The sequence below is a fragment of the Taudactylus pleione genome, unplaced genomic scaffold, assembly GCF_031769625.1.
Source record: "Taudactylus pleione unplaced genomic scaffold, aTauple2 ptg000065l, whole genome shotgun sequence".
Classification (NCBI taxonomy): Eukaryota; Metazoa; Chordata; class Amphibia; order Anura; family Myobatrachidae; genus Taudactylus; species Taudactylus pleione.
The window spans coordinates 13,762,368-13,777,500 of NW_028284467.1; the positions used below are offsets into that span (position 1 = coordinate 13,762,368).

At 42.3% G+C, this 15,133-nt stretch overlaps 1 protein-coding gene across 3 annotated transcripts in view; it reads right to left on the reverse strand.

Annotated features, from left to right (window-relative positions):
* PFKM (phosphofructokinase, muscle) overlaps positions 1-15,133 on the reverse strand; it is a 95,063-nt gene that overhangs the window by 41,398 nt on the left and 38,532 nt on the right. For all 3 annotated transcript variants that reach the window (XM_088465950.1, XM_088465949.1, XM_088465948.1), the window contains exons 6-8: positions 7,597-7,786; positions 1,941-2,106; positions 670-714 (exon numbers count right to left, since the gene is read on the reverse strand). In XM_088465950.1, coding sequence (XP_088322076.1) covers positions 670-714; positions 1,941-2,106; positions 7,597-7,786 — 401 coding nt within the window. The remainder of the gene's footprint in view (positions 1-669; positions 715-1,940; positions 2,107-7,596; positions 7,787-15,133) is intronic.

Here is a 15,133-nt window from a genome sequence, read left to right on the forward strand (position 1 = left end):
AGATCGACAACATCCTGCCATATTTTGGTTATTTTCGGACAAGACCACCCCGACATCCCCTCCAGCACCTATCCGAGACATCGGGAAACATTACTTTTGGTCAGGAAGGAACATAATACCATCTAAATAGCAAGTTATAAATATTTTCCTTAAGTTTAACGCAAATAGAGGCGCCGTTGTCCCAAATTTCCATCCAATCCTCAGCATCTATGGAATATCCTGAAACTCGCTCCCACGCTAATTCATGAGAGTCCCGATTAGGACTTACTTCCTCACTTAACAGAGATGAGACCTCTGGTAGAGGGCCGGTTCCAGCATAGAGACTCAAAAGAAGTTAAGGGTCTGCTAGTCAGAGTCGGGCTGATGTCCCCCTTAGCAGCTGATCCAGGCCCCCGCCGGGCCCCTCCAGAAGCCCAGGCGATTAGTACCCCATCCCTCTCTATGCCCTTGCTGTTACTTTTAAATTCTCCAGTCACACCCTTACATAAAATATGGCATCTTATTAAGAATAGTATATATTTATTGTCTAATCAGAAGAAAAAGAAAAAAAAATAATAATAATAAGAGATTGCTAGCATACTGTACATATCTGTATTAAGTGGAACTACATGCAGCATTTCCATTCTGTAACTGCACATTCAGGAGTAGATGTAATCAGTGAGAACTTACCCGCAGTGCCGACCCATGACTTCTAGAACAAATGTCCTTTGGTGACTGCAAAATGAATATTTCATGTCAGGATAACTTTGCGTCTTCCAACATTTCATAATATAATATTTTTGTTACAACTGACCCATAGAAGGTAATAGAAGTGCACTCTCTCTTGATAAAAGACAGATATGCATTTATCATGGTTCCAGTTTGGAATCGAAATATCGGAACAAACACATGAACACCACGAAAATTAAGCCTAGAGTGTTTTTTTAAAACAATTATTTTGTTCTACAGTACATTAATGGAAGGCAGACTTTGTAGAGTAGTTATTGAGTGTGGAGCAAACTGTTAATTTCATGGCAAACTGTGACTGGTCCCTTCCAGTGTCGGTCATTAAACTTACTGTTCCATACTGTATGTGACGTCATATTGTAAGTCTGGCAGTCAGGTGTGAACTGGAAAAATATTTTAAATTTTTCCAATTCAAAAAAATCTCTCAATTACCCTCAGTGGCAACAAAATCCTGAAACACTAGTAGCTGCGACATACACAGTATTGTATTTCATGTTTTTTATATTTCCCAATGTTGCGCAGTCTGCCTGTGCTACCTCTTTATTCACAGCACGGCACAGCCTAGTGGCAGGGAATAGTAGTACAACTGCTGCAAAAGCCTCTCATCACCACAGTGAATAAAACTCTGCAATCTCAAGGTGGGGGGCATATCTATAATGGGCACAGGGTGTACCCTGCACCCATTTATTAAATACTTACCTCTCCAGAGCCGTCGATGGTAGCATCGCTGTACAAATCGCCTGGAAAATGGCCGATATTGCCATATTCCCGGTGTTTTGCGCAGGCGGGAAACCACCAGGAAAATGTCTGCCACGCCATTTCCCCGGTGACCTGAGCAGTAGACTCTAGCATAGTGCTAGAGTCTACTCTAGTGCCCGGAGTCTGCTATGCTCAGGGCACTGCTGGCTGCCGGTAGAGCAGAGGGGGCAACGAACAGAGACTGCACACGGGCTCCCCCTCTCTTAATACGCCCCTGCTCAAGGTTAAAGAAAAAATATTACAAAAGCACCAATTATTGTAAATAAAAATATTTTACAGATATTATAAAACAAATATTAGCTGTTTTGTAAAGTTTACAGCATCATATATGAAAAATATTTATTTTCACTATTCTTTTCTTATTAAATAAACCTCCCGTGTTGTCTCAAATCTTTCTAAAGTAATTTCCAATTAACCAATAGGAGACAAAAACACGCAATATAACATAAAATAACCTCTGTGCTGTTGTTGTAATTGCATCCACTATCTCCATTATCCTGTGAAGGGCAGAATCGGTTCCAATTGTCATATCTGTTCCACAGAAGTCATTGTCAATGGAGCCGACCAATCCAACGATATTGAGAAAACTTGACTTGCTAGCTTCTTCAGATGAGATCTTTCCTAAAGAAACAGACGGATTTAAATACATGTTGGGATACAGAATAGATTTCTTGATGAATTGAATTAAAATGACGTCATTTTCACCTGTTCTGAGTTTCCTCCGTATTCAATTGTTAAGACTTTTCGCCTAGGCGGAAAGTCAATGCAATGTAATAGGCAAAAAAGTTTCACCTATAAATAGCAGGCGGAAAAAAGTGCAAAATTGCGGTTTTGGGGTACAACATTGTGGAAACCCTCGTGCAGCCTTAAGACAGTCCCCTAAAGGTAAACTGTGTCAAAAAAAGTTTACAAATATTCGGGACACCCCAAAAAAATTATGTTTAATTTTGGGGGTAAAAATAAATATATATAATGGCACAAAGTGCCAAATGAATTCATTCAGGTCGGGTCCCCATGTATGCGGCAGGTGTTTTCTTCATTGCGGGGACAACAGGCAGGTGCAATTTTGCAGATTTTTAAAGATAACTTTAGGGCCTTAAAAATAATGTTTACTCCCATTTTCATGTACACCAAATTTGATAGGAATAGTTATTTCACCCCCCCAAAAAAATCTAAGTGCTATTCTTTACCACTTCATCATAGTCGCAAAATTGCACCTTGCGCGGCTATTACAAACCTCGACTTCCTTCAGCAGGCAAAAATGGGGGTACCCAAAGTGATCCCCCATGTCTAGACATCTTTAGGGGGGTCCCAGGCATATTTCCCGAAGATTCACGTTTTTTTTCGTAAATGGGGTGAAGGGTCATTTTAAAAAAACAGGGAACATTTTTCAATTACCTATAGCAGGTGAAAAAAAGTGCAGATTTGGGATTTAGAGGTGCAGGCTTAAAAAAATAGCCTGCACCATTGGGAATGCCCCCTTAAAACGAAATGTGCAAAAAAAAAATTATTAAAAAAAAAAATCGGGACATCCCAAAAAAAATTTGTAAAAACTTTGGGGTGAAAAAAAATAAAATAGGGAAACAAAATGCCAAACTAACAAAATTAATTCTGTTGGGGTCCCCAAGTATGTGATAGTTGTTTTTTTCATTGCACAGAGTAGTGGCAGCTACATTTTTGAAGAATTTTTAAAATTATCTTTAGGGACTTAAAAATATGCTTACCTACATTTTCATGTACCCCAAATTTGATGGGACCACTTTTAAAAACGAAAAAAAAAAACCTAAGTGATCTTCTGCATCACTTCTTCAATGTCGGGAAAAATAACCACCTGCCGCATCTATTTAAAAAGCCTACACTAGGTGAAAAAAAGTGCAGATTTGGGGTTTAGGGGTGCAGGCTTAAAAAAAATTGTCTGCACCTTTGGGAATGGCCCCTTAAAACGAAATATGCAAAAATAAAAAAATCGGGACACCCCAAAAATAATATTTTTTTTGGGGGGGTGAAAAAAATATAAAAATAAAAACCACTTCTAAAATAGACAAATTAAATCCACAGGGGTTTCCTTATATGCGGCAGGTGTTTTCTTCATTGCACAGAGTAGCGGCAGGTGCATTTTTGCAAATTTTAAAAAAAATTCGTTTAGGGACTTAAAAATATGCTAGTACCCATTTTCAAGTACCCCAAACTTGATGGGACCACTTTTAAAAACGAAAAAAAACAAAACTAAGTGCTCTTCTGCATCACTACTTCAAAGTTAGGAAAAAAGCACCTGCCGCCGCTATTTAAAAACCCGGACTTTCTTCTGCAGGCAAAAACAGGGGTACCCATAGTGATCCCCAGGTCTGGACATCTTTAGGGGGGTCCTACAATTATTTCCCAAAAAATCTCGTATTTTTTCGCTGATCCAAGTTTCGCCTACTTTGGAATTGAATGCGGGCAATAGCGGGCACGCGCGCAATACTTCTTCCACCTGGAAAACAGGCGAAAAGTCCAGCAGGCGAAAAGTCTGGACTTTTCGCCTCAAATTGAATACGGGCCTAAATATTGTGAACATAACTGGACCTATGAGTGGCACCCAAGTCTCTCTGACACCTCTAGTGTTTGTCTGCAAACTGCGCACGTGCCGCTCCATGCATATGCACCCTGCCAGAGGGTACAACCACGACTGGGTCTCAGACGACCATCTCTGTGAAAAAGAAGTTTCCGAGTTGCAACTAGACAGCTACCTTGTGAACATACACAATAAAACAGTTTAGTTATAAGTGACATGCAGAGCTGGCCCTAGCCAATTTGTTGCCCTAGGCAAGATCTTGGCTGGTGCCTCCTAGCAGATTATCTCACCACCAATAACATATATATACACACACACATACATTATACCTATATATACATACATATACACACACATACTGTATATACAGCGGCGACGTCACTATAGCGCAGAGCTGTGGGATGCCCTAAAGCTGGCCACACACATGGTGATCTGCACACGATCAGCCGATGTGTACGATTTGTGTACGATTTTCCCTTGAAACTCTCCCCGGCAGCTCTGCACACGATCTCCACATGATCTGCACACGATTTGGTGTCCAATCTTCAAACGATCTCTCCTGCATCCAGACTTTCACAGTGCATCGTGTCCTAGATTGTCAGATCTGCCCTACTGCACGGCAGATCTGAAGATGCGATGTGCGACCAGCGGGGACGCGCATCGCCTCGTGATTGCGAGTGAGGTATCACGATTTACTCAGGATTTGGCCATATTTTACACGATCTGTAGTTCCAATGTGTCAGAATCGGCCAGATCGGGTAAAATATCGCTATGTGTGTGGCCAGCTTTAAGGTATTCTAGATACCCTAGGCATTTGCTTAGAATGCCTATGCTTAGGGCCGGCTCTGGTGTCATGGGTGTGCAGCCAGACCTCCAGTGTTACTTGGTATCCGGACTATATAAAGACAGTTAAAAGGTCGACAATGTCTAGATAGACACTAGATGCTAGACAGGTAATAAGTTGACCGGTACAAAAGGTCGACACAATAAAGGTCAGCATGTAAGAAGGTCGACGGACACAAATGGTTGACACGGAAATGGTCAACACACATTTTAGGGTTAGGTACTTACTGGAAGGTTAGGCACTTACCATGATGGTTAGGGTTAGGCACCTGGAGAAAGGGTTAGGATTAGGCACTTGCCGGAGGGTTAAGGTTAGGCACCTGGAGAAAGGGTTAGGATTAGGCACTTGCCGGAGGGTTAAGGTTAGGCATTAGAAGGGACGGTTAGGGTCAGCCACAAAGAGGGAGGGTTAGGGTGAAGATTACAGCTAGGAAAAAAAACTATTTAAAAAAAAAAATGTGTCGACCATTTTTGTTTGGACCTTTTGACACAGTCGACCATTTGTACCTGTCAACCTTTTCTCCCTGACGACCTATGGCATGCCTAACATCTGATGTCTATCTAGACATTGTCAACCTTTTAACTGTCTATTTATTATACCACACCAGTGCTACTCTGAGGTCTATGTATGGCAATGGGATATTTGTTTCAGATGGATCCCTTGCACCCAGCATGGTATAGGTATGAGTGCCGATATGAATGACTGTTGCGGCTGTGGACTGAAAAACACTGGGAGGTGTGGTTATACACATGAAGCCGCGCAGATAGCCACATTAGCATATGGTACTAAATATGGCTACAGCGGCTCAGAGTCAAGCCCGCTGTGTACAAATTATGTTGTATGTCCCTTTACATGCAGCAAAAGAAATGTTTCTAGTTATCTGTGTATTTGCATAACAATAGATTATTTACCTATTAACAGTCACAGTGGAAAAAAGCCAGATCTACAGTACAGTACCATGACCGCAGCCTAGGGATCCAGGTCAGGAACAGATATCTAGGAGCAGGTAAAAAGCAGGAGCGAGGAATCTTGCCTCCTGGCAATGGGAATGAGGTTCCACCACTGGGTGTGTCCCCGGTCACATTGGTGAGAAGGTGCCTCTGGGTGTTTTGCTGGGGGTTAGGGGCAGCATAGTGCTTCTAACGTGATGCGATCATTGCCCCTATATTGACAGGAACTAGCAGTATCCTGTCTAAAGCCACATATCCACTACATGATTAATGAACGAATACAACATCGTTATCGTTCATTATATTGTGCAGTGGACATTGAGCCCAAACAGAACGATATATCGTTCAGTGTGGGCACCCTCCCTCATCCCCGAACCTGCACAACCTGACAATATTGACTGGGATGGTTTGGGGGTGCCCCACGCCCCATACATGAACCCCCATAGTGTTAGGGACTTACCAGATGAGGTTACCTTGATGTTGGTGGGTAAGGTCATAACTTTGGCTAAATTTATGCCAAAAACCTTGTATATGATGTATAATTATTAATGGTTGTATGGTGCATCTGGTCTCTCTTTTTATCTATATTGGAGTATTAAGTCTCAGCTAGATAGCACATCCCATTAGAAAGAGCTAGGGTGTGCAGTTCAGGCCCCCTTCCCCTAAGATATCGTCAGGTTAGACAGCAAGTTCGGGTGATGAGCGACGGCGTCAATGACCAGCGGGAACGCGCATTGCTGGTCGTTGACGGCATATCCACTGCACAATATTGCAGATGATGAACGATAACGATATCGTTATCATTCAAATCGTCCAATTTATCTTGTAGTGGATATGCGCCTTAATGATTTGAAATTGTTGAGAGGTAGCGCTACATTTTATTGAGCTGTCAATACAATTACATTTCACCATTTCATTTATCAGGTATTTACCGCTCTATATATATGTCACTCTTATTTGTATGTACAGTTGACAATAATGCTTGAAAAGACATTAAAAATAGTAACATTTCTGAAAACAATCAAATGGAAAATAGCAGCCTCCTAGTGCTAAATATACATTGTACAAAGAGTGTAATGCGAGCAATCATTCTGTATATTACAAGTGCTTTAACATTTGCTTCTTCTGAATGGTCTTTAGGTCCTTTACACCTTCTGTACTGGAAAATGTTTTCTTATATTAGGAAGGACCAAAAGACCAGTCAGTTAAGATCAATTTTGAAGCAACTAATGATATGCAGAGCACTTGCAGATATTTTGCACCACACTTTTAGGATTTTTTTATTGCACTGTAAGGCAATTTTTTGTCTTTTCTTTTTACACTGATGTTATTACTCACTAGTATTTTTATTCTTCTGTCATTAACATTTATTTATGCATAGCACCAGCATAATCCAGGAGTAATCAAATAAGATCATTAAGAAGAGTAAGAGGTAAGAGGGTCCTGCTTAAAAACACCCAATCTATAGATAAATAAGAGCTGGACACATAAGGCTAAATTTCACAGATTGTACATTGGTCCAGCCAGACTGCAATGGGAAAATGTTTTAGTATGGCTGAATTATTCATTCACACAGCAAGATTGGTTTAGGGGTCTATTTGTTGTTTGAAAAGGGAAATAGAATAAACGTAGGTTTGTGTTACATATGTAGCATAAGGAATACACTAGGTAGGATAAGGAGTGGTGCTGAAATGTAATAACCTTGCCTAATAAGGTGCGTTTTCATTGAATGTTGAGGGTCAGGCTACAGGGCCATATATTACCTGCTTTAACTAGATCAGCTAGAAGTCCGCTCCACTCTGTCCTGAAGGTATCGGCTCCAGTCAAGCTGCCATCCCCACCAATGACACACAGGTTGGTAATCCCTCTTTTTACTAAGTTGCATGCTGCTTTAAGACGCCCCTCTCGAGCCCGGAAATCCTGACATCGAGCACTTCCTATTACTGTACCACCCTATGGAAGATATAAATGATGTTAAATAGTTGTATGAAAAGGAATACAATAGATTTATTTATTCTTAAAGAAGCCTGTCCAACATTAGCTCCGAAGTTAAAAAGATGAACATCCAGACACCTCAGAGTTTTTATATTATAAAAGTAAGCTTAAGTGCAGTAAAATTTCCGTAGATGTAACAAGGTTTGTTAGGCGTCAACCCAACAGATGGGGATTTTAAAATACGCATCAACCTTGGGGGACAACTAAATTATTAGTTTCTCACTTATGACGCATGGGGAAAGGGTGCACGGAGAACGTGCAGCTTGTGATTGGACTTCCTGCTCCTGGTTTTCATCCGGGGCTGTGGGAGAAACAGAGAAATCCTGGAAAACAGTTAAATGGAGGAGCCACCTTGGGTAGTGTCTCCAGCATCAAATTGTCCTAGGTGGTAATGCAGCTTTACTGAAACATTTGGGGATCTTGGACACGAACGCTAAAAAAAAAAAAATCTTAATTCCCCATTATAGCCCAGAGAGTATGTGGATTTACTTGATAGCTTTACTGAAAATGTGCTTGTAAATTGTATCTAGAAATAAGCCCGGTTGAATATACCGCAATCAGCATACTGATTTTACTATCAAAAAATCTTTTTTATTTTTCTTTAAAGAAATAACAGGTCATACAACTGATGAAGAAGACAGTAAAAACAACAGAACCAACAATAAACAAGATTTCCAAGAGTATAAAAGGACAGTGCCTACATACTGTCAAGGTGTTTAAGACTATGGGAGCGCAATGGAGTGGAAGGCGAGGAAACTATGATTGCACGCCCAATCACGGGAAGCATTTGTCAGCATAGAAGTTTTTTGTCTTGTCAGCCATGGGCGCCAAATATGTAATGTAGTCAAGTGACCAGCGGCCGCAAGGCCACCGGGCACAATCCCGACAGCAGAATGCCGTCTAGAAATTATCGATAGGCGTCGAAATACCGACGCCGGAATCTAGTACCATGCGGGACCTAACGAGGCAAATACGGTCCGCGCGTTCTCATAGCGGCGCTTTAGGTTTAGGGCAGGCACCCCCCCGGGAGGGTTAGGCTAGGGGAAGGGGGATAGGGTTAGGCACCACCCCCAGGAGGGTTAGGTTTAGGCTCCCCAGGGGGAGGGTAGGGTTAGGCACTCCTAAAGGGTTAGGGGGATTAGGGTTGGGGGGGGGGAGGGTTAGGTAGTTTACTCACCTCCGTCGGGATCTCTGCTGTTCGGCCTGCCGGCGTCGGGATTTCGACCACTGGGATCTCGTCCGGCGGTCATTCATATCGATCCCCCAAATATATATGAAACATGGAGGGTTGATCTTTGATAATTTTCTGGCATTGTGGTGTATAAACCAGGAGTCCCATACTTTCTTAAACGTCTTAGACGGGTTAATCAGGATAACCATGGTGTGCTCCATTTTATAAACATACAACACTCTGGGCCTGATTCAGACTTGGGAATAGAGTGAGATATCTTTCTCAACTGTGAACCTGAACAAATCATATTGCAATGCAAGGGGTGTAAATAAATACATTTTTTTACATGTCGGGTAAATACTGGCTGCTTTTCCATGTAGCCCACAAATACTACACATCTTTATTATTACTCTACAATTTAGATGTCAGTTTGGAAACACTCCGCCCAAATCTAAATCTCTCTGCACATTTTAAATCTGTCCCACCTGCAGTGCAGCATGGTTTCACCAAGATGATCAGTTTAGAGAGATCTCTCTCTCTATTCCCAACTCTGAATCAGGCCCTTTGTTTATAACAGCTGCAAGCGCCATGGGGTCATAAGATCTCCAAGAAATGAATATCAACTTCAGTCAACAGTCTAAATAATTTTGGTCAAGATCACAATGTATGAGCAGAGGTGCCACTTTGAGAGCACCTACGCCAACACAAGTCTGTCAATGGGGAGAAGGCACAGATCCTGGAGGGAACACAGTACGATTTCTAAATATTATTTTGATTCAACCACATTGCAAGATTTTGGGCAAGGTTTGGGAAATTGCTGAACATCCTTCTGACTGAGAGTCACACCCATCTCCGTTCCCCATTTAGTCTCAAAGGGAATTTCCCTCTGGGAGATGGTGAAGACAAGACCCAAAGCTGTCAAATGGAGTAAACAATTACTTAGGGTGAAGTGAGAGATGCCCTGACCATGGAATATACGAAACTGTAGATACTAATGGAGGATATTGGACTAACAAAAGGTTTTGAAGAGTACAGTAGTTCCGCAGAAACATCTAGCTGTGATCCTTGTGCAACACGTTACAATCAAATTCATGATCACTAGGGTTAAACCACAGGACAATCACATACCTAGAATTTCTACATTTTATGATAAGGATTATTGCTATTCGGTCGTATTGGTCCTTTGATGTGATCCAGAAGTTTTGAAATTGCTTAAGGAGGCCAATACACTTTGGATCACAAACGGTGTCGAGACTGCATATGTTGGAGCCAGGTTCCCGGCACCACTATGCTGATGTGAAAATGCGACTTTTATAACTAGTTTAACAGTGCCACTAGTATATCTTTAAACATGCTGCTTTCTCAGCACACTTACAGTTATATGAGCGATGCCGTTACAATGCTTTAATTTGCATTTTGATGTTCTCCACATACTGGTGCCGGGAACGTGGCTCAGACATATGCAGTGTCGACAAGTGGCCCAGGCAAATGCAGTGTCGACATAATGACTGTTGAACTGCATTATGTCTTCAGCTTATGAACATCTGAGCTGCATTGTTGACCTTCATATGGTAATAAGATGCCTGCTCATACGTGTAGATGGAAGCATGTCTGCACTCTCGGTCCACTAAATGATGCTGTATAATTATCTATTGGTAAAAGCACATCCAGATACACTCACAAAGTTTTAATTGCAAATGTCAAAGTTATCACTTCTATTTCTGTTTGGCATTTGAAACTGGACTCTACACAGAACTTTGACCTCAACGGGCAACAAGATGGAAGGCTATTTTTGACTCTGACATTGAGCGTAACCCTCTTGGCTTCAGAACATGTGCAGACTTAAGTATCCTCAGCTTGGCAAATGGTAACCCACCAGAAATGTCAAGATGTCATAGGGCTCTCATCTCAACTGTGGAGGTTATTTAGAGCGTTCAGGGGAAGCAGACACGGACATTCTAAAGGTTTCATGCAAATAAGAACAACGTGAGCTATTTAAAAGAAGATGTTGCAAAAAAGTTTTGGTAGTTTTTGACCATGATAAAATAAACAGTTGATTAGAAATGGAAAGATACTCTTAATTAAAATAAGCATTTATTGATTTTTTTTTCTTCAGATACTGTCCTACTGGTAAGAGGGATCGATCGCCGCTGTGAAATGTCTGCAAATAATTTATTAGGGAAAATAAAACATGGATAATCTGCTGTAGTTTCTTTATTTACAGTACCTACCCGCTAATTGCACATATATCTACCCATATGCCCATAAGCCTATTTATATACCTGTTTTTTGCTTCCCCATCAGTATTAGTTGACATTTCACAACGGTCAACAACTCTGCCCATCTTACACAGATCGTCACCAGTCCCCATCTAATAGTTCATGTTGCTCCTCACATTGCCATGAGCAGCACTCTTTATCCTTCAAATGTATATGTGCAGTTGTAGCATAGAAAAGCCTGTATCGCCATGTGGTGCCTTGTGTATGCTCACAGGTATTAGCCACTGCATAGAACTGCAGCTGTAGTCTTTTCATACAGTACTCGTTCCACATCACGTTGCTTGGGAAATCAGTTGCAATACTTACTAACTGTTTTAGCAAATAAACAAAGTACATTTTTTCATGCAAATAGAGGACAGCGGTGGTGGTCTAGCAATCCCTTGTGCTTTTTCAAACAGCAACATGTCACTTTTTTGTGGCTATAATACATCAACACTGACATTAAGCGACATGTAATAATCCTCTAAACCAGTGATTTCCAAACTAGGTGCCGCTGCATTCTAGGATGCGATAGCATGCTCTCAGTGTGGTGCTGTGAGCGCTCTAGGCCCAAATCAAATGAGTCAGCATGTTTATAGGCCGGGTTATGCTTTTCCCGTTAGCCCTAGGAAGGCAGCACGCAGCCATTTATACAGTGCTGGTGGCTGCTGATCAGAAGTGACGCGGACTAACAGAAATTCCGCTGTGCCCGACACCACTGAACATAAAAAAATAAATAAATTCTGAAATCAATAATTTTTGCTCAGAATCTCAAGAAATAAAAAAAAAACATGGTGATTTATGCGGAGTTCTGTCTGTTCACACAGCAGGTTATTATGTGAAAAAAACCTAACCGCTACTCACCTACTCTCTCAGAGCGCCAGGAGACTCACAAATTATTGGCTAGTCCCCAGTACTTCAGGAAGGGTTGGAGGCCCACTTGCATCCCGCCCACTTCCTAGTGAAATGGGTGGCAAAATGAGAGGCCAATATGGTGCGATTCTATCAAATTCATGTAATTTGGCCTCAGCATTAAGCTACGGGTGCTCAGGGTCTAATGACCCAAAGCGCCCAGCCCCTCCCCCATCAGTAGTCAGCGTCCTCTGCCCTGCGGACTTTTTCCAGATAGAAGAAAGACGAAAAAGTTGGCAAGTATGACCTCTATGGGATACGAGTAAAATGAGCGAGATTATCCTGCAGAATCAGCCACATTGTATTATTGTCGTTTGAGGTTCCCAAAAAGCCTCACCGCTAACTGAATAGTCCCCTTGGCTTGGGATGGTGTGAAACAAGAAAGTTTGGGAATCACTGCTCTATGGGCCTGATTCATTACTGATCGCTACTACGAATGCAGTTGCGATTACGCAGTTCTGCTGCGAAAATATGCTAATGTTTGCAACCGCTCACCTGGCATAGAAACACCCACTACAGCTTTCTCACATCCGTAAGACCTCACAGTATTGCGTATACATTGGTAAAATCGGACTTTCACGCAGAATTACAGCAGGTCTGACCTGTCTCAGAAATGGCAAGTCTCGTCGCACGCAGTGAGTACTAAAGCTGCAAATGCCGTCGCAGTGGCTAATTTATGCACGCCCAGGAAAATGCATTTGAACAGTCAGGCATGTCTACGTTTCTCCGACCACTTCCCCGTCACCACCCCCAAACGCTGAAGTCCCGTCACTCACTCTGCGACGGCTTTGTATCTGCGTACGTGATCGCAATGCTGACTGGCGCACACGCATTGCGGTACATAAGCATGCACAGTAAGTACCATCGGCCGATCTGAGAACGCTGTTGCAATTGCTATCAGTGATGAATCAGGCCCCATGTTATGAAAAGTGCTCTATGTATGTACAGTATAATTACCGTGACGCTCAGGTGTCTATGTTCAGCCCCTTGTTTACAGACGTTAATGATCATATTTTTATTGGCCCTTTTTGTAATGTTAGTAAGTGAATGTAAATGGATACGATGATGGAACCCTTAATTGCCATTACCTTATACCCACTTGTACTTGTGCCTGCTATTGGGAGTGGAGGGGTCTTCAAATAGGTCCGTTATTTTTAAAGATACAGCACCAGAAATTACCTGCTTTTTAGCTTTCATTATATTTGTTCTTTTGCAGTTAAAAATATCACACCCCTGTGTATGTTATTCCCTCTTATTAACATTATAATATGTATATGTTATGGCACTCCTCCTATATAAAAAAGGTAGCAAGTGGGAAAAAGAACAGTGAAGAACTAGAACTTAGGAAGCCAGAGGAGGTCAGACACCTGCTACCATGGTAGTTCTGCCCCTAACGCCCCCTCTAGTGATCATGCTATGGGTGCTGTCATAGTAACCTAGAGCAGGGGTGGCCAACCAGTCAGAGGCAAAGAGCCAAAAATACCTTTAGTCAAGTTAAAGAGCCCGCGTGTGCAAAAATGGAAAGTGGTCTAGCTGTCACAAGGCCATGCCCCATTTTTGTGCGCACGCCTTTGGTATGAGATTTGCAGGAGCATGACCTTGTGTCACACACCTGTTTTTAATCACGCTGGGGGAGAGCCCAGCACAATGAAATTACACAATTTACATAATCTTCCCAATATAATTTTTTTTTTTACCTTTTTACCTTTGCTGTAATTTTTTAATACAGGAACTTTTCACAATCCTTGTTTTCAATCATTTTTGAATGCCCCTTATGCAATGACCCCTGTAGTAGTGCCCATTATGCAATGACCCCTGTAGAAGTGGACATTATGTAGTGCTTCCTGTAGTAGTGCCCCTTATGCAGTGCCCCCTAAAGTAGTGCCCCAGTACTTACCTCATCGCGTTGCCGGCTCCACACTGTCAGGGCTCCCACTGACTGGATCCAACTAGAACCATCAGGCTTCTCACATCACGGGTGACATCATGACCTCACCCGTGCACTGCATCACTGGGAACGCTGGCCTCTGAAGTGATCAGAGCCTCTTTAGCACTAGTGTAACTACCGTTGGTGCAGGAGGTGCGACTGCTATGGGGCCCGGACCTCACCCTGCACCTATGGTGCCAGGCCCGCCATGATTGAGTCCTCCAGCAGTGTGCTGCGCAAGGCAGACACATCTGCCCTCCCGGTCAGCTCCGCCTCTGGCTCTCCTCATTGACTGATACTGGGAGGAGGCGTGTGGGGACAACAGACTTCAGACATACCAGTGATTTTTTTATTTAATGCATTTTTTTTTCTGAGTACCCATAATGAACAGGTCAGTCAATTTTCCCTTTAAAAGTCTAGGAAACGTTTTATCACTGCAGAGTGATTGCTCTTTTCATTGTAATCATGCAAATAATATCCAACAATGATATTACTAAAATATTAGCACATAGTTTAAACGCATTCAGCCAAGCAAATATTGCTGTAGGTCACCATTACCAGCTTGTAACTTGCACCAGGGTTCAAACACCTGCAAATTATCCATCTAAAAAACAGGCGCATATGCACATGGTTACCACGGGTTGCAATTTGCATGACCATGCCCTCTCCCACCCTACCTCCTGGACCACTTCTCACAAGGAGCTGCATGCATCTCAGTCAGAGTGGCTAAAGCAGCATAAGGCTTTTTGGTGTGCATGTGCAGTAGACAAAAGTGCAAGTTACGGGTAAAAATAAAAAGGTACAAAATGTGTTTGCATCCAACATGAGCCCCACTATGCTCAAAATGGAATATTACACATACAAACTGCTCCAAGTCTGCTGCAGATTGGGATCATTGAGCAAATCCAAACCGTATAATCTTGTATTTTATAGTGGGAATTTAAGTGTTTGCACCCGCGGCTGACAGTGCTCGGCGCCCGACAGAGCAATTACATTTTTGCTCTGTTCAGGCGCGTACGTCCCGTGGGAGCACACAT